Source organism: Lampris incognitus, chromosome 7 (genome assembly GCF_029633865.1).
Source record: "Lampris incognitus isolate fLamInc1 chromosome 7, fLamInc1.hap2, whole genome shotgun sequence".
NCBI classification, from domain to species: Eukaryota; Metazoa; Chordata; class Actinopteri; order Lampriformes; family Lampridae; genus Lampris; species Lampris incognitus.
In genome coordinates this window covers 12,747,429-12,774,813 of record NC_079217.1, presented here as the reverse complement: position 1 = coordinate 12,774,813, position 27,385 = coordinate 12,747,429, and the positions used below count along the sequence as shown (strand labels likewise).

The following is a 27,385-nucleotide window of genomic DNA, read 5'->3' as shown; positions in this document are numbered from 1 at the left end:
AAGCTGAGCTTTGGCTGTCACCCCAGAACAAGCATCTGTCAAAACAAATGACTTTTTTTTTTCCAAATAAATAAATAAACAAACACACAAATAAAATAATAACGTTTGATCCGCGGACAAAAAGACAACACAGGACTCGGAAATTTCAGCTGAGAACATGTATGGATTTTTTTGTTTTTAATTATCTGTCTTCGTAATGTCAATGCACGCTCATCACCCCACTTTACATTCACATAATACAACCTAGTCACACCAGCCCATGCTCACAGCCCCAACATTTGTATGTAGCATTTCTGCAGGTCCCAGAATACCTTAGTGGCAAAGAGGACATAATTGAGGACATCCACTCGTACGTACTTTTAACCCTGATTTATATTCAACATGTATTATAACGCTTATAAAGAGCAGACTCCCAGATTCCTTTATATATATATATATATATATATATATATATATATCCATCCGTTATCCGAATGGCTTATCCTGCTGTCAGGGTCATGGGGATGCTGGAGCCTACCCCAGCAGTCATTGGGTGGCAGGCGGGGAGACACCTTGGACAGGCCACCAGGCCATCACACAGGGACGACATACATTTACACCTAGGGGCAGTTTAGTACGGCCAATTCACCTGACCTACATGTCTTTGGACTGTGGGAGGAAACCGGAGCCCCTGGGGGAAACCCACACAGACACGGGGAGAACATGCAAACTCCACACAGAGGACAAACCGGGACAACCCCCAAGGTTGGACTACCCCGGGGCACGAACCCAGGACCTTCTTGCTGTGAGGTGACCGCACTATATATCATAGCAACACAATTTATTGATTGAACCCCAGGGTTCGAACCCAAGACCGTCTTGCTGTGAGGTGACAGCACTAACCACTGCACCACCGTGCCGCCCACATGCCGCATTGAAAAGTAAAACAGGTCAAAGATGTTAATCCTTAAACCAAGAGATGGAGCGACGCCTCCTTGGCTAATTTCACCAGCGCTTTTTAGGATGTGCAAAGTTGAGGTACTTACACGGCAGCAATAGCGGAGAAGCTGACGTTCTCTGTCAACATCATCCAGGCGGCAAGATGGAAAGCTGGAGAGATGCAAGCTCAATAAAGGGTTAATCGTGTGACGACTTCACGTGGTGATTTATGACCATCTTGTTTTCAAGCAACTTTTAGAAGGTCACGGAGCCATGACCGGAGTTGAGCGTAGACCATAATGTTGAAACACAGACTGTAAACACGTTTGCTTTTGATTACATTATACAGGAGACAGCGCATACACAATTAAGGTCGTGCATTTGCATACGCGGGTCTGCCCCGGGTCTGGTGTGAATGGCCGTGACAAGAGACGTCTCCATATGGCATGAATTGAGTCCTAACTGTAATATTTCCTAGTCGTATGTGTTATAGGGACATCATAACTTTAAAAAAAAAAACAATTATAAAAATATAATTACAATCCACTTTAAAAGAGACTGAGTTGCTTTATGGTCAGGCTTCATTTGATATTGAGAAAAATGGACGTCAGATTAATAACATCAAATCTTAATATTTCTGTCTCAATCTTTTCAAAAACGGATGAAAACGTCTTTCCTGAGGAGAACTTTTTACAAGTACTGACTCTGAGCTCTCATTTATGCAAGAGCCCTCTGATTAAAAAAGAAAAAAACAGCAACAACAATAAAAACACTACCGGAGAATTATAACATGCATTATGATTCTGTCTGTTTCGCCGTCACACTTAACATGTCAGTGCAATTATATTAAATAGAGTACTACAGCGGCATTTCTTCATTTGTGAGTCCTTGCATGGTATGTCCTGTATTATGAAGCTAATTAGGTCATTTGCTCCATTGCAGACATTGTTTGGAGATTAAGGTGCTCCAACCCATCTGGCTAATGGCTTGGTAAGGTCTCAACACTTATTAAAAATATCTGCCACAGAGGACAATGAAATATATTGAATCCTATTATTGTCCTAATCTAATTATTCAACATCAGAAGCCTATCACTTCCTCGCAGCTCTTTAACGCCCAGACAATAAGGAGTATGGGCTCCGAAGGGATTTTTTTTTTCTCTGAAAGATACAACTCAATTTAATGTTCGTAGCCTGTTCATTTGGGCTGGCAGGGTGGCCTTGTTAGAAATACTGTCGTCCAGGCCTGGGGGGGCTGCTATGAGCCATGTGTCTGACCTGCTCACGTGGCCTCAATCTAAATACTCATCCGGTTTCCGGACGGAGCGAGGCCGGCGGTAGCACTACGTAGTGGCAGTTTTGTTGGGAGCGGGGTGGTTTTTCACTGGCTGGGTGCATTTGCTCATTTCCGGGCTCGCTGTGACGTCGCTTGCGCCGAAATGGGCATGGGGGCGCAGGTGAGGGTGCGTCAATCAAAATCAGGTGGCGCAGCGCTACTTTGTGTCAAATAAAACCAAATATTACGCATGCGTCTCCATCTGGTTTTTAGATTTTTATAAAGCGTTTGACTCTGTAGAGCATCCATTTATCATCTTGGTACTTGAACATTTTGGATTTAGAGTTAATTTTAGGAATTTTGTCAGTGGACTGTATCAGAATATTACCAGCTGTGTCATACTACCTGCTGGCACTACCCCCAGTTTTAAGGTTAATGTAGGGATTCCTCAGGGTTGTCCGGTTTCTCCATATTTATTCATACTAGTTACAGAAATGTTAGCAATTTACCTCAAAAATTGTGATGACATTAAACAACTAAATGTATTAGGTACAGATATTATCATCAGCCAACTAGCAGATGACACGACAATTTTCTTAAAAGATAGACACCAAATTCCAACAACTATTGAAAAAGTTGAAAAATTCTCTAAAGCTTCAGGATTAACACTAAATTTTAAAAAATGTGAACTATTGGCTGTACATGACACCCCACTAAAAGAAATCTGTAATATTCCTATTAAATCAGAAATCAAATACCTGGGAATTTTCCTTTCAAAAGACCAAAAAGAAATTCAGTCTTTGAATGTAGAAAATAAGTTAAAGGAATGTAAATCAAAGCTAAACATCTGGCTCCAAAGAGACCTATCAATTCTTGGCAGAATTTATTTAACCAAGATGGAATGCTTATCAAGGTGTATTTACCCAGCCTATTCTCACGCCATTCCAAAACAATTAATCAAATCAATCAATCAGATTAATCTAAATTTCATTTGGCGAAACAGACCACACTATATAAAGAAAATTCATATGGTTAAAGAAGTAAAGGATGGAGGACTAAAAGTTACTGATTTTGATTGCCTTAATGGAACTTTAAAAATAAATTGGCAAAAATCTTGGATCAAACATAGTAACTCCTTCTGGTACTGTATTCCAAATCACTTATTCAATAAAATTGGAGGATTAAAATTTATACTCAGAACTGACTATAATATTGATAAACTTCCTGTTTCATTATCAGAGTTCCATAAACAGATACTGTTGTATTGGAGAATGTTATATGTACATAACTTTTCACCCCACACCACTGTACTTTGGAATAATAGATAAATATTATATCGGAACAAGTCCTTATTCTTTAAGGATTGGTATGAGGAAAATATATGGCCAATAGTTGATTTAATGGATCCTAGTGGTAATTTATTAAATTATGAACAATTCCAGACAAAACACACTTTCAAGCCTTCCAAATCAGACTTTACTAAATTACATAAAGCACTCCCCAAAGAATTTGTATCTCTGATAACAAATATAATGACTCACCAACCTATACAGCCACGATTGGCCCCACTGTCAATTCAAGGGTTTTTAATCTTGGACAAAAAAATGTGATAATCATTTTATTAGAAACTGTCTCACTGAAAACTTATTCCCTGAAAGACAAAACAAAAATGACATTTTACACAAATTTGATAAAAATTCAATTATTAAATTGAGAACAATGTATCTAACATTTCCTATCCCCCCCAAAGCGAAGGAAACACACTTCAAAATTATGAATAACATATATCCCTCCAAAGAACTACTTAGATCACGGTTTGGTTTTGACGATAATTTATGTTCATTTTGTGAAAATGACATAGAAACTACGGACCATGTATTTTTCTCATGTGGTGTGGTACTTGTGTTCTGGCTTGACGTTCACAAATGGATAAAGCAAAGGATTTTGTCCTTTCCAACTTAAATTTCTAGAGACCATATAACATTTGGTATGATTTTGCAAAACAAAAACGATGAACTCTGTTGTAATGTAATCCTCTGCTTAGCCAAATTCTTTATTCATAAAAATAGATACTTTAAGTCATCACCCAAATTTGTTGTTTTTTCAATGAATTTAGATTATACTTGAAATCTTTAAAACTAATGACCGATACAAAAGCTCTAAAGATTTATGAGGTGTTAAGACATTTTCCCACTGAATCAGAAGACTGATATCCTTATTAATTCCCCCTTGTATGATGGACTATGTTTTATTATTTTCAATTAGTGTATGTCATGTATTTAATTTATTATTGTTTGTACACTTATTTTCATAATACATTACCGTATATTGGTCATGTGACATTCAATCTCTATGTACTTCCTGATATACTGTATAGAAATGTTTACATACTGTTCCCTTTGGCACTTTGGATATATCTATGTATTTTTGGATGGAATGTATATTTGCCATATTTGTTTTATAAGGAACTTTCTTCAAGAATCTGTACTTGAATATGAACAATGTTCAATAAAAATATATATATATATATATATATATAAAAACTCTCCATCTGGTTGGACCACGTCTCAGCGCAGGCGCAGACGTTGGGTGGTAGTTTCCGGGCTTTAGGCGAAGGTGCACTAAGCATAGACTTATCCAAAATCCCACACACACACCACTTTCGTGTAGTGTTGGCCTATTTCGTCAATAATTTAACTAATGATCACGGTCCTAAACCATTTTAAATCAGACAATATATGCACGTGTATCATTGTCTTCCAACATAAAGAGTCAACGTGCGTCATTACGCGTGAAAACAACACGGTGACGGGGGTTTAAATAGTTCAGTCAACCTCATTCAACCCGGAAGAACGAACTGACTGCTGCCTAGGCCCTAGGCTAACTGATCTGGGATCGCAACTATTTAGGGTCTCCTGCTGTGGTCACAGAAAGCGCAGGGAAGAGAGGAAGACGTTTTGAGATCGAAGACACGTTAAACGGTAGCCTCTCGAATAGTCATGTTTGCATGTTGTCTCGTATCACATCCGAATCGGTGTTTATGTCTGTTGGTGACTTACTTGGCGACTCTGCAGCTCCCGGAACAAGGGCGTCAGTTTCCTCCTGGGAAAAAGCTTTACTGCCTTCCGCCGTCCATTACGAAACCGGCAGTGCGCCATGACAGCGCGCTGCTTTTAAAGGGAATGACAGGAGCTGATTTGATTGGTCGTAATTTGAAGACAGCCCCGCCCCCCCACCACTCCTACTGATCATTTATTCCCTCTAATCCACCCTTTCACAACTGCGCCCAATTACACCACCGGCGCAGCATGGCCCGAAATTAGCGTCTTCGCCTTCGACCGCGCCACGACCCCGAAACTAGAGCCCCTCAGCGGCTACCAGCTTCAGGGCCGGTGTGATAGACGACCCTTTGCTCTAACCTACTATGAAGGGGGCAGGTGAAAAGTGGAAATCCTGTGTTGAATGAATGAGTGAGCGGTCACATCATCGTTATTTTACACTTTAATCTGAACTGCCTTTTTATATTTAGTGGCGTAAATGAGATGATATAGGATTTTTTTTGGGGGGGGACAACAGGTCACCAGATCTGACCCCAAACATTGATCAACAAGTGTGCACTTCCAAAACATCCCTTGGTCAAGATGGAATTTTTCATAGCCGTCGTATTGTAACTGTGATCAGCCCCGAGTTACAACACAAACTTTGATTTTGTTGGATCAAATAATAGTTATCTTGTACCGCTGAAAGTACTGAGAGCAATATTAAGTGTGGTACACCACCAAGCCAACAGGATGGCTATCATCATGTCAGCCATCTGCCAAGGAGTTTGCTGCTCCCAAATTTATAACAGACCATCCATTTCAGAAAGGCACGGCTCACACTATGACGGACATCCATCTGTCACGAATAGAAAGCGGGTGGAGAAATATTCTGCCCAGTTTAAATTTTTGTGCAATGGCAACTAAAACCATCAGCCACAGGCACTGGCTCTTTCTTGTATGACCCATACAGATTTTAGCTCTGGGACTGCAGAAACTGGTAAATTCAGGTTAACTCACACGGCAAATTATTTTACAAGTACACAAGCCTGCAAGCAAAACTGGCTGTCATTACAATGTCATGTTGCCATTAAAGTTTGAAATTCTGATGAAAGGCACAATGTGACTGTAACTGCAATTTTGAGATCTCATCTCAAAACGTGTCAGCTTTATCACAGGACAACTATAAAACTTTCTTGTATGAATGCTCACAGCAACTTAATAATAAGTGTCAGAAATTCAGAGCACAAACGTTCTCTTGACGGCTTGCAACCTGCACAGTCGTGGTAGAGTCATGTGATAGACATCTGACATCAGTTTTGTGCTATGATACAATACATATTCACAAGAGTTATTCAAAACTGAAGCAAGTTCCCACATTTTCTCAGCTGTTTATAAAGGCAGAATATCTTTTAATTTGATCCAAATCAAATGATTTTTTTTTATGGGTGGAACTCTGCGGGTGCAAGCAAAGCTGATGAGTTGAGATATAATGCAAGTTTATGGCATTCTGAAGATCTTCACTGTCAATAAATGTTTTTGAGAATTTATTGTAAAACCATTAAAACTCATTCTAATTCAAAAGCATTTTAGGATGCCTGCTGGCAAATGCCAAAAAAAAAAGTGATGAAGATTATACTTTTCTGGAATATTCGATGTAAAGTCCTAGAGTAAGTACTAAGTCATCTAATCCATAATTTAAAATGATAAAGGGTTTAATGAAACCATCTTCAGCCCACAGCGCTGCCAATAAGTGTTACACCTAACACATTTTTACATTAACATTACCTTTTAACATTAACATTTTACATTCCCTTGCCACTCTGTCCCAGTAGCATCAAGGGGGTTATGAATGAATTCTACAACAAGCGGGTGAAGCACACAATGCCTGAAACCAGTAATCAACTGGTTTTTTATTTTATTTGTTGTCTTTATTGGATAGCAGACAGTGAAGTAGAGGACAGGAAACAAGGGGAGAGAGAGAGAGAGAGAGATGAGTATGAAATGCACCAAATGTCCCTGGCTGGAAATGAACCAGGGTTCGTTTATGTGGTTATGTGGCATGCGCCCGTAGCCATTCGGCCACCAGTGCGCCAATCAACCTACTTTAATGAACAGGGACCTCCAGTTAGACATGCAATCATTCATGCATTCAGAACTGCCCTTTTTACCCTGTATGTCTAGCCTGAATCATTCCAGATACACAGGAAAAGACGCAGCTTCCTGTCTATCTCAGTCAGACCATTAAGTTCTCGCAGACTTTGAAAAGGGCTCGATATTTTTAGTGCACTGCCCATTAATCTGCAATCACAATCAGGTAAGACTGAAATGAAGATAAGTCGACTGTGCTGCTCGGCGCATCTGACAAGGTTTGCATTGCTTTTAGAGATCTGGTACTCCACCTTGGCTAAAGTGGGAGTGACTTTGACGTGAGAGCCCTCCGAGGGGGCTGTTAGATGATTCCGTGTCAAACTCTTTCATTTCATAGAGATAAAGCTCCGGGCTTCACCACAAATCGACAATTTTCTCAGTCTCCCTTATGGAGATGGTGACTTTTTAGCGGGGCACCTACAGTCAGGTTAGACAGATGGCATCTGAACAAATACTAATCATGCAAAGGTTTTAAAAACTACTAAATAAGCAGAATGCAATTATTTGTGAATGGCTTCACAGACTTAATAGAAAAAAAAATTCTGATTGAATGAATGTGCGACACAAAAATTGTGACGGTCTGAATGACGCCATCTCGACTCATATGAAGGCAGGCGAAGATCCGGCTATGGACAAATCAGTAGCACTTTAAATTATCAGGCTTAATAGCAAGTTCATAACAAATTAGTGACCAGGACCTAATTGTTTTTCTGCAAGGTTTTCATTTTTATGACAACCCAATAATGTATTTACAAAAGCAACTGGAAGCTGAGGAGTAATGATAACGCTGGTTGCAGAATTGCATTGTGAACACCAAGTTAAACTGGGCTTAGAAGGTGGAGTGCCAAAAAATAGCCTTGAAATGTGACAACCGTTGTAACGCAAGAACTGCACAGACCCTGTCTTCTCAGTCATAATGGCTATTACATTTGCAGAAATGATAAACATGGGCTACAAGCAGTGCTTAAGCAAAGCGACGGGAGGCCTCTCCAAGGGCAATGTGAGTACTGATAAACCCATGAGTACCGAGCAGATTTAATCTATGAGTCCCACTTGGAACATAATGGGAAAGTTCAGACAGATTTATCTCTATAAGTCTTTGCACCTACAGGTTTTTTTTCTTGAATTGTATCATGGCAACATGGCACAGAGGGTGGCAACTTTCATTTTCAATAGGAGGTTATGATAAGAAAGCTCTGAATCCAGTGCAATACACAGGGTTATTTAAAAAAAAAATTTTAACTCTGGTTTACTATCATTGTTATTAGCTAATAAATTATTCATTCATCAACTGCATCACCTGTGAAACCTAAATTACATTTTTGCCCTTTGGCATGAAATCTCCGCCATATTAAATAAGATTCCCATTGTTAGAGGCTGCTTTTGTGCCCTGCAAACTGGATCTTAACATATTAATACTTGGCAAGGTCACTCCACAAGAAGGAAAACCGGAGGAGGAAAGCAAACGAGACTAGGTCAAAACCTAGTATATGGCTGCACTGTGTATGGCCAATGTTTGAAATTATGGCCAATTTGTTACGGGGATAGTCAGCGGCAGTGTCTATAATGTGAATTGCTGGATATTAAATGACCCTCTGCAATTTTCTGTAGTGGTCCCAGTCGTATTTGTTTTTAAAGTGTACTGGAGAAGCATATCACATGACACGGTTAGGCTACGCTCGAGTAAACAGTGGCGCCCCCAGAAACTTTTCATAGGGGTGGCCAAATGGGGCCACTGAAAATCTTGGGGTGGCACCATGAACAGCACGTAATGTAAAATATCAGATAGAAGCATATTATGCATAATCAGAAGCATATTCTGCATATGCGACTCGTGGCTGGGGGGGCTAGGGATAGCATCAGGGTGGCTGTGGCCACCCCTGGCCACCCCTTGGGGGCGCCACAGGTAAATAAATAAATAAATAGATAGATAAAGGTTACAAATGCAGTTATCTTGAGCCATTTGATTTGAAAAAGAGCTTAATTTATTGTAATTATAACTATTCTAATCATCTGCTAACTCCTCTTTTATCTGTCTCTATCTGCGGATGTCTCTTGTTTTTCTAATACTCGGTATTGAGTGTTTTGTCAGAGTGGTTGTTATTTGGGGTGCTTTAACACTAGAACAACTGGGATTTCACTCCTACCCAAAACGACCATGGGCGGTCAAACTGACAGCCGGTTTTTAAACTCCATATTCTGTCAAGATAAATACCCAATTGAGAGATTAATTCATTACATGGTATGTTAGTATGTCTGTTGAGAAGCGACTGACACCAAAATTTACATTTTAACAACTTTAAAACTATTTTTCAAACAATCTAAAGGCGCCGGTGTCCAACGCCTGTAAATACTGCAACGCCTCGGTGGTAGTCATGGTGTGTCTGTTGGCAATAATACCTGAAAAATAAAACAGAAAACACATAAACACATATTGCTAATCTAACAAACGTAACAAGGCCTATAAAACGTGAAATGTAAAAACAAAAACAAATACTTTTTTTTTTACTGCAGATATAGTTTTATTGTTAACACTCAAGAATATGATGAATCAGATACAGCATAGAAAGACAAAAATGGTGCAGAGAGAAAACACACACGATATTACACATACAATTTGGAAACAAATACAAGGGATGGATGTCAAGCAAGAACAATTAAAATTCATGTCCACCTTGAAAAAAATCCACTGTGTAGAAATGTCTATTGATGGGCATCTCCAGCCTATTCATAAAAATGCAAAGAGGGCTGGTTGAAACAGTCCTTTTATAAATATAACATGTGATGGCAATGCACCACTATTTTTGTTTCGTGTGCCTACAAAATCTGCTGCTGCCAACACCGTTTTGAAAATAAATTGCCAATTTTCTTTCCAGTACATGGATAACGGATCAATTTTGATCCAGGGTGCTCAAAGGAGAAGTGTCGAGTCAGAGAGAAGTTCCACTGACGCCTGGACCTCCGTATCTGCAGCTCCTTCTGGGCCCACATCATTGTAGATATTTTCAGCCATCTGTGAAACCTGCATGATGTTGTCTTCTGACACTGAGCAGATGACCCAGGGGTCGTTCGGATTCCATGAGAAGTCGCAGATCCTGGCTGTGTGTCCGCCATGGATGAACAGCAACTCAGGAGGACCATCTTCGGCATCCTCGGGTGACTGTTCCTCCCCAATCTTACTCAGGTCCCAGACGTTCAGCTGTCTAAGTGTTCCATTGGAGGCCAGGATGGTTTCGTTCCATGCTTTGGCATGATACTGGGCTCGTTTCGTTATGGGGAGACCACTGAACCCAGAAGATCTCATCTTTGTGCGACTGCATGGAGTGCAGTTTTAGCTTCAGGTTCCTCGGGTCCCAGGGAGCCACAGTCTTGTCCGCTGAAATGATGGCCAAGATGAACCCGCTGAAGGGGTTGAAAGACAGGCAGTTGACCTCAGCAGTGTGGGCATCCACTGCCACAGATGCAAAGAGAGATGCTTTGTTTTAATTGTATGCTGTCTGATACAGTGCTGCTTGTTTGTTTTGTTTGTTTAACTGTGTTCTGTAAGGTGTCCTTGAGTGCTCTGAAAGGTGTCCACAAATAAATTGTATTATTATTGTTATTATTATTATTATTATTATTCGTGTAGCAAATGCAAAGATACATCCTCCACCTCCGCAGTGTGGCCTATAAAGATGGTCTTCGCATCCACAGTCTTCCCTTCCTTGGGCACTGTGCTGATGTCCCACAGACAGATTGTATGGTCATCGGAGGCACTGAGCAGGCAACCACTCCGGTTTTGGTTCCAGGGGAGGCGATAGCCCTCCTCCTGGTGGCCCCTCAAATGCAGGTATGGGGTGCACTCACCAGAGGGGTCTGGCTTGGAGGGGTGCTTTGTGTAATAAAAGACCTAAACTAAAACTCATTTTCATGCAAATGTATACAATTTTAGGAGCATTCAGGGAGTGGTAGTTTTCCACAAAGTTATTAAACTCTGAAAATCCAAAATGGTCATAATGACCATCTTGGTCATTCTAGTTTTAACTGTAGGCTCTCCTTTGTGCCTCCCGATGCAGAGTATGAGAGAAAACAGCTCGCCATGCGCCATACTGGACCATTACGGTGCATAACGAGATGTGGAAAGAGCAGCAAAATATTCCGTTCCTGGTGTTTCAGTGGTATCCACGAGCAGCGGAATATCCTGTTCGTTAGTGTGAGATAAACATGGAAAGGTTGGTGCTAGATAGGATAAACCGGAGGGACGGGAGGGACGCTCTTCTCCGTGGGACAAAACTGTTCACATGTCTCTGATTGGCCTCACCCTAACCCTAACTCTAACCCTAACCACTCACCTTAACCGAATGCCCATAACGTCATCAGTTGCCTGACGTATGTGCCCGACACGAAACAACCAATCACAGTGAGGGCGTACCTCCAGCTGATACAATCTGACGCCAACAACAGGGAAACTCCCACTTCCATGTTTACCAGTGACATCGTTGGTCGGCTAACCCAGTAGACACGCTGCCATAAAATGCCATGAAATCCATGAATGTCATGAAATTTCAAATGGCCCTTGAGTATTCACAGTATAAGTCTGTTGTTTTGTTTAGTATTCATATATGCTGCTTTTCATCCAGTCGATTGTTTTTCAGTGCTTCAAAGTGAATGAGCTGTGTTCTGACCAGAGCACAAGAAAAGCTAACATGATGGGGACGTAGACAGAAAAAGCAATTTCCACAATCTAAAAAAAACGTTCTGCATATTTCATGTAGTACATTAAATCATATTTCATAGGGACATCTCCACAAGTATTAACCATGGAAAATAAGCCAAACCTATGTTGGACAAAAGTGAGTTTTTACAATTCCTTATGAAAATGAATGATTTTCCACCATGTAAGTAATTCAGTTCATATAAGCCTAATGTTGATACACACTCCTCTCTCAAGCATCTAGCAGTGGTTATAAGTTATGATAAGTTATGATAAGTTAAGTTAAGGCCTACGTTATGATTCAAGTCGAGGTTCTAGTGCTAAAATGTTTTTAACCGTAATATAATCATTGACTATTTTTTGTGTTTTAGATAATAAGTGTTTATTCTAACTTCACATTTCTCTTGCAGTGTTGTGCCACCACTGCAAGAGAAATGTGAGGAAACACTGCCGAGGAAACACTGCTAGCAGAAAATTTCACATAAAAAAAAAAATCTGATCCTACATTTTCCACATGAACCCTTGTGCTCTCTTGTCATCAGGTGTGGTGAACCGGAACGCATGTTCAGAGGAGTATAGAGGGACCTACAGAACTCCGTATCTAATCTCCTGTTGCATTCATTGCAATTCTCTTTACAAAGACTGTGAAGGCTACAGGGGATGTGGAACGAGAGGAAAACTGCAAGGAATCTTCTCTGAAAATGATCTTGCAGGATACTGCAGCGTTGACTGTTTTTGTGTGGCTGGAGGCACTTTCTGAATAACCTCTTCAACTCTGCCGTTAATGGGTTCATCATTACTGCGCGAGTTCCCAAATATGTCCTGAATATGTGTCCAAACTGAGAAAATACATTTCATTCTGTTCTCTGAAGCTAGTAGGTTACAGTTGCCTCATTGACAGTCATTTACATATACTGTGGCTAATTACCCTTCTGAGCTTGTCTGCATAAATTTTGAAAGCATAGCAGGAAGAGCATAACATAGCAGGGAGAGCATGATTGTCGTACATTTTAAGTACTGCCAATACTGATATTGACAAATTGTACACTCGTTCATTATGTGCAGTAAATTTATTGTTAAAGCCCACAAGTAGGTATACACTGCACACGCCAGCAACGTCAATGTGTGATTTTGCAAGTAATGGAGATTTATCCTCTTTATAGATAAGAAAAGTACCCCCCTGTCCACAGAGGGCATACTCATCCAGATATTCATGACATTTGGTCATTTAAGCTAAATAACACTTTCAGTTATTTAGTACTCTGCAGTGTAAGAAGTCCATGCACACTGCTCTGTAGTGTTTTGCCTTTCTCCTTTTGCAACTGCTGAGAAGAATTTTAGGTGTGCAGACCCCTCAGCTCGACCGTACTCTATATGGAGAAATGACATACAGCAACATTCTTCATCCACTCTTTTTTTTTTTTTTCCTTTTCCAAGCTGCTTATCCTAATTAGGGTTGCGGGGTGCTGGGACCGATTCCAGTGCTCACTGGGCAGAAGGCGGGGAAATACCTTGGACAGGTCACATTCATGCACACATTCACACCTAGGGGCAATTTAATATCTCCGATTCACCTGACATGTCTTTGGACTATGGGAGGAAACCGGGGCTCCCGGTGGAAACCCACGCAGACACGGGGAGAACACACAAACCCCACACAGAAATGACCCTGGCTGGCTGGCTGGGAATCAAACCCAGGACCTACTTCCTGTGAGGCAACAGTGCTAACCACTGTGCCACCACGTTTTGATCCACAAATAAAAAAACAGATTTACATTGATCAATTTGATCAGTCATGCACTAATCTCTTTTAAGCACTTGGTTTCCCTCCTTTGTTTAATAATTTGATGAATAATTACAACCATTGCCTATAAATAGATAAAAACATAATAATTATTTGATGAATAACTACTATTATTATAGAATGTATCAATTTAATGGTGTATAAACTATAATTTGCAAAAATCATTTGTTGATCAAAGGTTGTTTTGATCAGTCAATAATTAGTTATACTCTTCATTATTTATGTAAATTCTGTGTTGCATACGCTTCATTCTTTATGCAAATTATGAGTTTTAAATGCTCATTAAACATCACGTGTTATTTTTCAAAGTTATTTTTCCTTCACAATATTTTTTCCTTGTAGTAGCTAATTAAAATAGATTTGAACAGATGAAAGAAAACAAGAACGCTACAACGAGAAACAGATGAAAGCTAGAACGCACTCGGAGGGTCATGTACCTTTAAGAAAGAAGGGGGCGTAACTTGAAGTGGAAGGGGGCGTAACTTGAAGTGGAAGGGGGCGTAACTTGAAGTGGAAGGGGGTGTAACTTGAAGTGGAAGGGGGTGTAACTTGAAGTAGAAGGGGGCGTAACTTGAAGCGGGTGTAACTTGTAGTCTTGTAGGCTGCAGATGGAGGAAGCGTGTAAATGACATCAATTGGTCACCTGATCCAGCGGTAATGGAAATGCAAATCGACGCAGCATGGCTTGACTCGGCGCAGTCAGAAGTGCCAATGGAAAAACCCAATAAAAAAAGTCTCCATATGCATAAAACCCTTAAGGAAAGGAGGGCGTTTTAAAAAAGTACACGAGATATATGTTGTACAGCCCGTTAAAGCAGCACCAGGTAACCTTTGGGATTTTGACAAAGTCTCCTATGTCACCATCTATAGTGAATGAAGATGATTTATATTAAAAAAATAAGGTAAAGTAGAATTTCTATTCTTATATACTGACAGGTAACAAATTAAAGGAAAAACCTGAATGCTTGACCCCTACAGTGAGGGGGTCCGGGGGCTCTGTTATGCTGTGGGGGGCATTTTCCTAGCATGGTTTGGGTCCACTTGTCCGGGAGGGGTCAGTACAAATCCATACAAAGTTATTCTGAGTGATCACCTTTATGCTATGATTAAACATTTCTATCCTGATGAGGATGACAACGCCCCCATCCGCAGAGCACAGTGGGCACCTGAATGGTTTGACGAGTATGAAAATGATGTAAATCATATGCTATGGCCTCCACGGTCACCAGAGCTCAATCCAACCGAACACGATGTTGAGAGATGTTGGACCGAGGTGTTAGACGGCGCTCTCCACCGCCATCATCAAAGCACCAAATGAGGGAATAGCTTTTGGAAGAATGGCGTCCATCCCTCCAGTAGAGTTCAGAGACTTGTAGAATCTATGATAAGGAGCACTGAAGTGCTTCTGGAGTAGGGCTGCCAACTCCTTGAAATGGAAATAAGGAACAGGGGACAGGGGCAGGGGTTGGATGGACGGGGCGGCGCGGGCATAACAAATATAATGTGCCTTACACTGTACACACACACACAGACACACACACACACACATATATATATATAAAAAATAAGGAACGATTTCTTATTTTAAGGAACGGTTGGCAACCCTATAATCTGGAGGCTCGTGGTGGCCCAACGACTTACTGACACACTTTATGTTTGCGTTTCCTTTGATTTGTCACCTGGGTGTATGTACTGTTATGCAATCCCTATATTTCCCAGGAGGTCTGGTGCTCGATGGCAGACAAAGTGCACAGCGGAAAAACAGGCTTCGAGGGAGCTCATCTGAGCAGGGGCTGTGTCATTCTCCAATAGCCAACACACTATTCGATCAAAATGATTTTAATCTTATTTTAAAGTAAAAAAAAAAAAAAAGTTACCTGGAGCCACTTTGAATAATAAGTTAAAAAAAAAAAAGCTCCAATGAAACTTTACTGAAGCAGTGAGGAAATTAGGTTATCCCGGGGACAGGAAGTTCGTTCGCAGATAAGAAATAAAGATGGAGAACTGAAACTACAAGCACCTTAAATCTTCAGTACTCTGTTTGTCTGATACAAGTATTTACCAAGTACTTGTTATCTAATGTGTGTTATAGATCACACGAAAGCAAGTAATCACTCCAGCTATACGTCCTGAAACTTGTATGACAAATAAGTTCAAGTTCAAGTCAAAGATGCAGCACTTTTGTTGACACATTCATACACTGAAGCTGGAGTGCTGGTGTGCTTTGCACCTATTACCAATATAAGAAAACAAAAATGGTTGCTTTCCACATTATCAGATTCTCAAGAGATGACATAAGTGCAAAAAAATGCTGCAGAGCATGCAGAGGCACATTAAGTATCCCTATGTTGGAGATGAACGGTAAAGGACATGTACAGTGTGTAGACAGTGAATGGAAGTGGGACTGAACAAATTAGAAGTAAAAGACGGATCATTTCCTGAGACTGCATATTAGGAAACATCCAACGGAAGTGCCAGAATGAAAGAGACAATGCTCGACCAGGTCCTGTAAAGGCGTTGCCCAGTGGTTAGCACTGCTGCCTCACAGGTCCTGGGTTTGAACTCCAGGCCATCCCAGGGTCCTTTCTGTGTGGAGTTTGCATGTTCTCCCCATGTCTGTGTGGGTTTCTGGTCTGGTTTCCTCCCACCATCAAAGATGTGTGTTAGGGTTAATTCTCCTGTCTGTGCCCCTGACCAAGGCCATGACAAAGAACCGGACTTGGTCCCCGGGGGCTACGCGGCGGCTGCCCACTGTTTCTAGTGTGCGTATGAAGGGTGGGTTAAATACAGTGAATGAATTTCATTGTGTGTATGCACAGTGACAATAAAGTGTCTTCTCTCTATCTATTACACCATTATCTGTTTCACAATGCACTGACATCCATCTGCAGAGAACAACCCACTTCCAGGATAGGCTGACTTGGTCTACCAGTTACCAACCCTGGTTTCCTACACAGCCAAATACCAGGGGGTACTGTCATTTTGGCCAGGGTATGTCTTGGATGACAAGACAGCAATTGTTTTAAATAATGTGGATGAAAAATATGTAAAAATTAATGACAAAATCTTTCTTTACAAAGCATGTTTTCCATGGACCAGTAAAATGCAGTTTTATCAAACACCCACTAGACCGTTTAATGCAGAAATGTGAATTCAATATAGATGTATCATGCAACACGGTTAGAACAGAATATAATAATTGGGCCAACAATCTACTAAGTAAAGCAGTATTCTTTTAACTAAGCAGGGTCAGGAAACCACCATGCCAGCAGTATGCAAAGAACTAGTATATTGACAATTGTCAAGTTGAAGTTAAACTGAATACTGAAGCAGTGAATATGAAAATAGCAAATATACGAAAATATGTTTGGTCTGAAACTGTTCCCTTCTGGCTCATCCATGACCTGCCATGCTTCACTACATGTCAGCGTTTGTTTACCATTGCAGCCGTGAGGTTTACATTGGGTGAGTTGGGCTTGCCGAGAGGAGTATGATCTGATGCTATCTAATCCTCTATGAAGAACATATTTGTGTTCCCCGGTTTCTGATGTGTTTAATAAACCCATGCTTCTGACCTGACATCTCAACACACTACACACCTCAGAAGCTATTGGAAATGACCTTCCCTTTGAAACTAAAAAAATAATACAATGTCAAGCATAATGTGAATGCAAACTGTATTGATGTTGGTATAAGCAGGAGGATCCTCCTACAGAAACCCAGTGTGATGAAATTGATCCTGTGATCTCAAGATGAATACAAATGGGAGTGTAAAGTCACTCAAACAAGTACTTGAAATTTTTACTTCCACATACAGTATGAACACTTAGGGACTAATAATGTCATACAACTTGAGCCAATTAAGCCTAATGATGGATTTCAAGTTACATTGTGTTAGAGCCAATGCCACCGACTTCAAGGTCAAATCCTGTTCTCCGTACCATCGTGTGGAGTCTACCTGTCTACAGCCTGGTGAGCCAGATAAGGCTCCACAGAAAACCGGAGATGAGGAAGAAGCAAGATATCTCAGTCCACCCAAACTTTTCAATATCACAACGTGTGTGTGTGTGTGTGTGTGTGTGTGTTTGTGTGTGAGGGGGGGTGAATCAATCAATAATGTGAATGGAAAAGACTGAGCAATATGACCAGGCACTGGAAATACTGCATCTTACGGTAATGAGAACTGATCATTTGAGAGCCCAATTCTACAGCGATGGAAAGTGATGTTGATTTCAGCTATATCGCAAAATACTAATTTAATGTCTGTCACAGACCAGTTGCTATGATGTGGGACAAGCTCATTACCCCCCTTTTTTAGTCTTTTGGGGAATGGCTCATCCAAATGAGGTGATACTGTTTGTGCAGACGGAATGTTTGAACAGATTTTTTTTTTTTTTTACAATGGAGTCATCCATCATTACAGTTATCTTTGGTCTTTGGTGAGACACATCTGGACACCGTTTCCGTGAAAATAATTTCCCCTGTGGGACTTACCACTCCGCATCACTTACTTTATGCTAAATGGTCAAAACAATTAGTGCCCGGAAAGTATGCAAATATAAGCTGTTGTAGCAGAAACCCCCCTTTTATTTTGACATTCAGATCTTTGTTCGGCCTGTTGTTTATTGTTGCCCAGTGACTGCTGGGATAGGCTCCAGCATCCCCGAGACCCTGAGAGCAGAATAAGTGGTTTGGATAATGGATGGATGGATGGATCTTAGTTCGGCCTCTGACATGACTAGTCAGCACCACCCGTAGCTCTTGCCCTGGTTAGGTCGTAGACATTTTGGCTGGGACAACTCGCATGTCTAAAAAAAAATTTGCTATTGCATTCGAAGGGCAATATGATATTTTGCTTCGGCTACACATGGATCTGCTCACATGCACAGATCGCACCAAGAACGCACGGGATTTATAAAGAACATGGAGCCCAGCGCGCCATACAGTACAAAAAAGCTGATCTGAACAGCTCGCAGTAGGGGTGGCGGTGGGTCAGCAACAGCCGAGCCAGCGTTATATGGCAGCAGCAGTATAAGCGTCAATGCACGGCAAAAACTGGTCTCCTCCAGATAAGTAGCAAGACCTTCAGGAGCAATTGTTGTAGGTCTATGGCTAATACGTGGCTGAGGGAAACTAGGTCACTGGCAAGCAAAAGCTTCTTGACTGAACTTGCCCCTGTGTTGATTGAAAAAAATTTCCGTTTTTTGTGTAAGCCGAAACTGTGAATAAAGCAGTCCTCTTTCATCCAGTTTTGCTCCATTTTTTCTGCCATGTGCTGCGAGAATTCAGCACCTGGATCACAAACACCAGTGTGGCCCCCAGGGCTAAAGGATACCCTGACGAGCTTCCACTGGGTGCTCAAAGACACCACGCCCTTATTACAGGACGTTCTCAGTAACTGTCCCTCTTGCTTTTTTTAGGGCGTACTCACACTAAGCCCGATTACCTTGTACCATGCCCGAGCACAACTGCCCCCCCCCCACTGGCCTGCACTAACAGTGTGCTTCCAGGCTTGCTTACGTCATCACGACGCGACTTTATGTGTTGAAGAGAAGCGCTCTCGGGGCGCCCGAGTGGCGTAGCGGTCTATTCCGTTGCCTACCAACATGGGGATCGCTGGATCAAATCCGAGTGTTATCTCCGGCTTGGTCGGGCGACCCTACAGACACAGTTAGCCATGTCTGCAGGTGGGAAGCCGGACGTGGGTACGAGTGAGGTAATTGGCCAAGTATAATTAAGGAGGAAAAGGGGAGGGGTATTAAAAAGGGGGGGTATTAAAAAAAAAGAGAGAAGCGCTCTTGTACCTTGTGGCTTATTTGGAGTCGTTTTGGGCACGGTGACACACAACCCTCTCACATGCCTTATAGATTTTGCAACTAGGCAACGCAGCAACCTACAGTAAATCGTGCTGCACGCATTCAAATCTCTGCCACCCCTCACCTGCATCTCCCCCCAACCCTCCGCCACTCGCTTGCAGTGCATAAAGCCTACCCGCTCACCGTTGACTCTGCCCATCAAACACAGTAACCTCTGCTTTTTTTCTGGTCCGCTTGCTACTGTACACTACACAATGGCAAGTGTTAATTATAGGAGTAATTTAGCCTTACATGTTTGAACCGGAACACGATTCTGAAGGGGAAGAAGAAGAAGAAGAAGAAGAAGAGCAAATTGGACAGGGTCGCTGTGGCTTGTTAGGGCCAGTGGGGAGGACAGGTGACTTGGTGTGATTGTGGAGCCTTTATCCTCCCCGCTGAGCCACCTGTTCACTCTCTTGGGCCAGCATGGCAGGCGGAGCCTCACTACCACTGCCACAGTGGGCGGAGGCAAGTGTACCTACCAGATGACTGAGACCGGCGAGACAAACGAGAGAAACAACAGGCCGACGCGGACAGAGAGAGACGGAGGGAGATGTCGCATGTGACATGGACAGCACACCGCGCCAGGTGGGGCCGCCGCCGGGTGACTGTCACTGCGAGGAAGCGGAGCCACAGAAGAGAGGAAGGAGAGGTGCGCCAGGCCCAGATGGAATCCGAATGTGGGCCACTTCAGGCAATGATGCGGCACTGATGGCCGTCTTCTGACCCTGACAAAATGGATGTGAGCCTGAAGTGGCCCACATGTATAATAGCAAATGGCCCAAATATGTGGCCCAAATATGTGGGCCTTTTTTTGGCAAAGATGCGGTGCTCTCGGCAACATGTAATCTGGACGTGACCCTGAAGTGGCAAGTGTGGTAAATGGTGAATATGGCTCAAATATCACAAAACAAATATTGGCCATCTTTGGCAAATATGTGGCATATGCGGCATATACGATGGCTTGGTTCTGGCCCAGATCTGGCAAACAGGAGTGGACCGCCTAAATGCGATCATTCCACACGGTATGTGGGCAAAATGAAGTGTCGGGTGTGGGACGGGTCCAGGCCACAGCAATTTTGCTATCTGGGGGGGAAAGACTCTCCGTGCCGGCCAAGATCTGTAGCTGGCTCTGTCTACTCATCAAGTCAATCAATCAGTCAAGTTGCATTTTATATAGCGCTTTTCTAGCTGCAACAGCCACTCAAAGCACTCTACAATTGGTACTGTCAGGCAGATACCATCCATTATCTGAACCGCTTATCCTGCTCTCAGGGTCGCGGGGATGCTGAAGCCTCTTCCAGCAGTCATTGGGTGGCAGGCGGGGAGACACCCTGGACAGGCCGTCAGGCCATCACAGGGCCGACACACACACACCCATTCATACCTAGGGACAATTTAGTACAGCCGAGTCACCTGACCTACATGTCTTTGGACTGTGGGAGGAAACCGGAGCCCCAGAGCAAACCCACGCAGACACGGGGAGAACATGCAAACTCCACACAGGACAACCCGGGACAACCCCCAAGGTTGGACTACCCCGGGACTCAAACCCAAGACCTTCTGGCTGTGAGGTGACCGCGCTAACCACTGCACCACCGTGCCGCCCAAATATAATAAATATAAATAAATATAAATAATAAATATATCTGTGTCTGACGATATTTGTCTCCGTCCCTCTGTCCAAGCCCCATACGTATCAGACACGTTATCGATCAACTGTGTTGCTGGTGTTAGATAAATCTGGGTCCTGCTCGCCAGCTCTGACAAGTTATCTACCTCGTAAAGATAAACACTCCTCTGCAACATTGAGAAGAAACGCTCTGAACGCCACAGAAATTCTCTAGCGAAAGAGAAATAAAAGTAAACTTACCGGCTGAGCAACATGTCAGCTCGCACTCACCGTGTCCCCGGGATAAATGGACGGCACAGCGTCGGGCTTCCACATAAGTTTGGTGGCAAAACCCATCTGTTTTTGTGATACATGTTCAGAGCGGTGCTCTTGAAAATGTCTGCTACAAGCCCGTGCAGCTACACCCGGCTTCTCCTCGGTCTCACGTCGTCGAAGTGGGTGTACGAAATGATATGCAAAGCGCCACCCCGTCCATTAACGGGATTGGTTCCTTGGGTCTGTGACGTAGCAAACCCTGTCCGTCTGAATCTGTTTGACACGGTGCTTGGCACGCTGCAGTTTCAAGCAGATATGCTCAGTCGTGGCGTTGACTGCTTATCGTGCTCCTGATACGTCTTGTAGCGTTACCCTAACACCACGTGGACATGTTAACAAGGTTAGAAACTCGATTTTCATTTGAGGGGGTCTTTAAAGTTATGAAGGAGGACTTATTGCTAAAACGATGTCTCCTGAGAAAGCTTTCCATTACGGAGTGTGAAGCCTTAAAACTCCTCTGCATACTGTCGATTCAGAGGGAGAGACCCGTTTTTGAAACTTTCGTACATTCTTGCCTGTATCCACTTATTATATGATTTCTGTTGAGGCAAGCATCAGTGTGCAAATGCAGAGTAAACAGTTATTTCCTGTATATACTGCAAGTGCTATACCTACAGTTCCCCCATAACAGGGGGGACGGCAGAAATAATGTCAGCACAAACCAAGTCTACTGAGTCTAAGAGTTGTAGCCCTGCAAGACATTGGCAACCAATTGTTCTTCGTTGGCATACTGGCCCATGTATAGGTGGTGGCTTTTTGGAGTTGATGTCTGTTTTCATATCTACCCCTTAGTGAGTGCGAAGGACCCCAAAAGCCAGGGGGTTTTTTGTATGGTAAATTGGCACTCTTAAGTGCCCGAGTGTATTCTGGCTTCAAACTGGAGCCTTCCCTTTTTAATTCCGAGCACTGCCAAGAATCCTATTTGTATATTCATAGTGCCATCCTCTTCAAATTGTTGTTTTCACTGTCTTAAATTTGGCCAAAGAGGAGTTGCAGCTGAGTGTTCACTATGCTCTGGACAACAGCAGTCAAACGATACCAAGCTTACCCGCAAGGCTTGTTATCAAGCGAACAGCCACTTCACACAATGAAAATAACAACCCCTAAAGCCACAACCTGCTCTATCTGTTTAATTTACATGCATGCCAGGGGGTTTAGCGATGTAAATGTGTGACTGATAAATTTACATATTTTTATCTCCCCTTTGTCATATCTGCCAACCGAAGGTGTTCTTAAATTCCACTGAAATTTTTATTGGAACTGAGGGATCAATTTTTCAAATGCTTTATTTTGAGTCACTTTGGGAATGCACCCAAGCTGACAAGAAATACTGCATGATGCATGTAATACTCCAGGACGTACTCTCTGACTGAGTGACATAGCCTAAGGGGCAGACATGCTTTACAAATATGGCCCATTAATGCATCCCTTGCTCATAGCCATTTTGTCCTGCCAACAGTCGAATCGGGAAATGATGTCTGCTTAGTCTGTCCTTAGAACAGTTTTAGGGTGGTAGTGGTGTGATGAGCAGGGTGACGTGGGGCATAACACAAGTAACGGTGACAGAACAAATTCTAAATGAGGTACAGGACACAATGTTCTCCAGCATGCGGGGAGAGAAATGCCTGCTCCAGAGGCTGGTAGAGAAAAAATATCGGCGTGCCAGTACATTTGGACTATGTCAAAACCAACAGTAGCTTCAGCTCATAGAATAATAAGAACAATTGTCCGACTGGCTTCTGTTGTTAGCTCTGTCGTCTGGCAGCGGACACGTTTTTGGAGCATGACTGTTAACAATTTACAATACAGGTATATTAATCAACCATTAACTAATAATTAACTAACACTTAACTGTGTCTAGTCATCATTTACCAATGCTGTTCGTCATTTACTAACATAAGATAGTACCTTAATTAACCTGTAAACCCTTGATAAATGTTAACAAGAGACATTTGTTAACAGTTGCTTAATGCTTATTAGGGTTAATGCTTATTGCTGCACTACTACTACTACTACTACTACTACTACTACTACTTTCAGCTGCCCCCGTTAGGGGTCACCACAGAGGATCAGCCGTTTCCATGTCTTCCTGCCCTCTGCAGCCTCCTCTGTCATGCCAGCCACCTGCATGTCCTCCCTCACCACATCCATAAACCTCCTCTTTGGCCTTCCTCTTTTCCTCTTCCCTGACAGCTCCACCTTCAGCATCCTTCTACCAAAATATCCAATACTTTGCAATACTTTATACTTTACAATAGGGGTACATTAATTAAACTGAGCTAGTGCAGTAATAATGCTTATTACTGCATGAGCTACTGTTAATTTATGCACCCTTATTATAAAGCTTTGCTGCATAACTAATGGCCAGTTAGTACTGGCAAGGCACTTCATGAACAATATTTGTCCTCAAACTGCAAACCCTGCATTCAGCAGCATCACGTGCACACAAAAGTTAAAATCTATTGTGTTATCCCATTTGCCTCTTGACAAGGCCTGTACTGAAATAGAAATGTGGGGGTGTTTCCACTGAGAAGTGGCTTTGCACCATATAGCTACGCCACTGTGTAATAGCCATACCACAGTGCAGCAGAGCAACGCTAAAAACTTTAATAGCATCTGCAATTAAAAAAGAAAAAAGATAGCAAAAGTTAGCCAGGGGCAGGTGGCTCAAGCAGAACTGCAAGATGAGCAATATTAAACCTTTGGGTATTGGATATATAAAGGATATATTAAGCTCTGACAGGCCAGTCGACAGAGATCTGAATATCATCTTATCTTGGCTTGCAGCACACATCCCCATGGTGTACATGAAATGAAAGGAATAGACTAAAGAGGCATAACTGTTTTCCTTCTAATTTGAAAGGCTTTAAATGTTCGCTTTGTTTTTTTGGTGGGAGGGGGTTTGTTACAGGACACCCCCAAACAAACACACTGATGTAGCAAAGCATCCCCTTGGGCCAGCTGTCTCGGCCGTTTCATCCGTTTATGTGAACACCAATATCAGCGTCCCCAGGTGAGACGTACTGGAGCGGCTATCAAGCCATCACTCTGGGCAGAAGTGTCATTCTGCAAAGCTGGGACTTCATTAGCAGTCATAACAAATGTATTCATGTTTAACAGTGTCTCCCAAAGGCAGAGAGCTTTTACCAAGGCTGGAGTTATCCAAGACTGCACTGGACACACTGTCGACGGCTAAGGCTCTTTGTGTTGTATATTTAATTACAAAGTAGCCACTGCATCCCGTTAATATATCAATATTGGTGCCTTCAGTGCTGCAGGTTGATTCTGTGCAGCTCTGAACCGCTTCTCCTCCTCGTAAACTCCTGAGCTCAATAGTTCAGTTTCACCTTAGAACAAATTGGGGTGATGCTTTTTAAAAGGCCAGTATTGCACTTTTGTTGTTGTTTTTTTTTGTTTTTTTTTATTTTCCTACCTGCAATTCAGCACAGTCTTTGTGAGAAGTAGTGTTACCCTGATCTTTCCAGGCCATGGGCTGTACAGTAATCAATGTTGATGAATGAGTAGGAAGGCTCTCTTTATTCCAGCCCTCGCTGAATAGAAAGTTTCCATTATCTCTCACAATGTATTCACTCTATCAAAGTGACAGGGTTGAGGCAAGCCACACTCCATTGCCCTCACTGTGCCCATACCTACCTTCATCTGTCTGTTCAAAAATGCAGGGAAAGCCAAGAGGCTGCTGAAATAACATAGCACAACCCAACAAAATCTATAGGATGTAACTCCAAAGTCTCATTCATCAGAACTGCACGGCTACAAACAAGAAAGAGTGTGCGCTGCCAACTGTTAGCTTTCGCTGCACAAATTAGAAATGATAATCATGAAAGCAATGTCAAAAAATATGGTAGATATTAAAGGAACAGCTGGATAATGTTTTAATTAATGCATTCGTTGATCTGATTTGATATGAAATATCATATCATATATCATATAAAATATAATATACAATATAATTAATTATAATTGATTATAATTACTAAACAATTATAGATAATAATAAATAATAATTATAATAATAAATATTAATTAATAAATGCTTAACAATAATTATATAATTATATATAATATATGCTACCATATCATGCAATATGATATGAAATATGAGATGATGACATGAGAGATGAGATGAGATGAGAGATGATATGATATGATATGAAAAGGTCTAATTTGTTTAAGAATATTTTCAGGATAAGATAAAGTATGCAAGTGACCTCCCCTTTGATTGACAGGGAAGGATATCCTATGATGATGCACTAGAGTAGGTGCTGAAATCTATTGCAGAGGGAAATATTACTTTACAGCTGACCATATCTCTTGTTGCCACATTCATCCAGTAATCACAGCAATAAATATCATTCTAGCAAGACATGAATCTTGATACTGACAAGAGGCTGCAACCATTAAAACCATTATGTCCTCCATACCAGGCATTCTATATGGTTATATTTCTTTGCTGCGGCTGAGGCTAGACTCATTATCTTTTCATGTTGTTGATCTTGGAACTCTACTATGCCCCAAAAAAATGGGGTCATGCTCTTCTCTATTAGTGCCACTAAATGTTCAGCATCACACAAACCAAAAATACAGCATTTAATAAAGATGCAACGCAATAAACTAACATCTCGCTGCACAGACTACTGTGATGGTAAACTGAGCGAACCAGATGAAAAATGCTGGTCACCAGCATTGTGTTTCTCCTATAGTTGAATTAGTATACATTCACTGAAGGCTGCAAGGACCCATTACATAATCCATGGTAGAGATTAACCTGTAACCCACAACCCTATTTGGTGATGTTTGCATTTATTTTTATGTGATTATGTCTTCACGTTCAGTGCCCCCTCCCCAAAAAAAAATCCAATTTCATACGACCAGAACTGGAGACCTCCCCCTGACCTTGCCATGAACAAGTGCGGTGTGGTGCAGTACGAGAAGAGGGTCACCACCACATGTTCCCATCATGGATGTATCAAGAGAACTCTTTATACATCTATACATCACTTCTCCTGATACATCCATGGTTCCCACGACAAAATAATAAGGCCTCTGGTCTCAGCTTTACAACGGGGTCTTTCGGGGCATCTGAACACACATGTCAGACATGTTTCCACAAGTCCAATTTGACCCAATTATCTAAATGACGTAGCAACCATCGATAAACTCTCGGAAAGCGCACCTGAGGTCATACATAATGAGAAATGATGTACATAATGAGAAATGATGCATTAAGGGTTTAATATGTCATTGCTGTTATTATAAGGACAGGTTTAAGGCTCGTGTGCTGATGCCCCATAAAATGCCAGGGATCACATGTCCAAAATCTCCAAAAGGAAGCCAGTAAGTGAAATGATATTGTATCCACAATTGCAAAAACTACCCAAATGAGACCCAAAAGGGAAATTTCTTTTTAGAGATACCACTGAAACATTCATTTTAGAGCTGGCTACAGAAGCTACTAAATGCCTTCTTTCTCAGACCCAACTCAAACGTATGACCTTTTAACTGTGAAGGTGGAATGGTGAGCTACTTAAAGGTCATAAACTTCAGATATTGGGTTTTTGGTGGTAAAGGCATCAATTAAAGCATTGTAATTATGAACCAGAAGCGAGAGATTTTTAAACCTGATAAACTGCAGTGGCTGTGAAATAAATTACAACCAGAGGTGTACACTCGGTAGGGTGAAGA

At 41.9% G+C, this 27,385-nt stretch overlaps 1 protein-coding gene across 1 annotated transcript; it reads right to left on the bottom strand.

Moving 5' to 3' along the window:
- Positions 1-10,293: 10,293 nt before the first annotated feature.
- Positions 10,294-11,858, bottom strand: LOC130115904 (histone-binding protein RBBP4-like). Its single transcript, XM_056283762.1, has 4 exons — positions 11,850-11,858; positions 11,003-11,271; positions 10,655-10,856; positions 10,294-10,620 (listed from the first exon to the last, which is right to left on the bottom strand). The coding sequence occupies exons 1-4, from the start codon at positions 11,856-11,858 to the stop codon at positions 10,294-10,296; spliced, it is 807 nt and encodes a 268-aa protein (XP_056139737.1).
- Between the last annotated feature and the right edge of the window lie 15,527 nt (positions 11,859-27,385).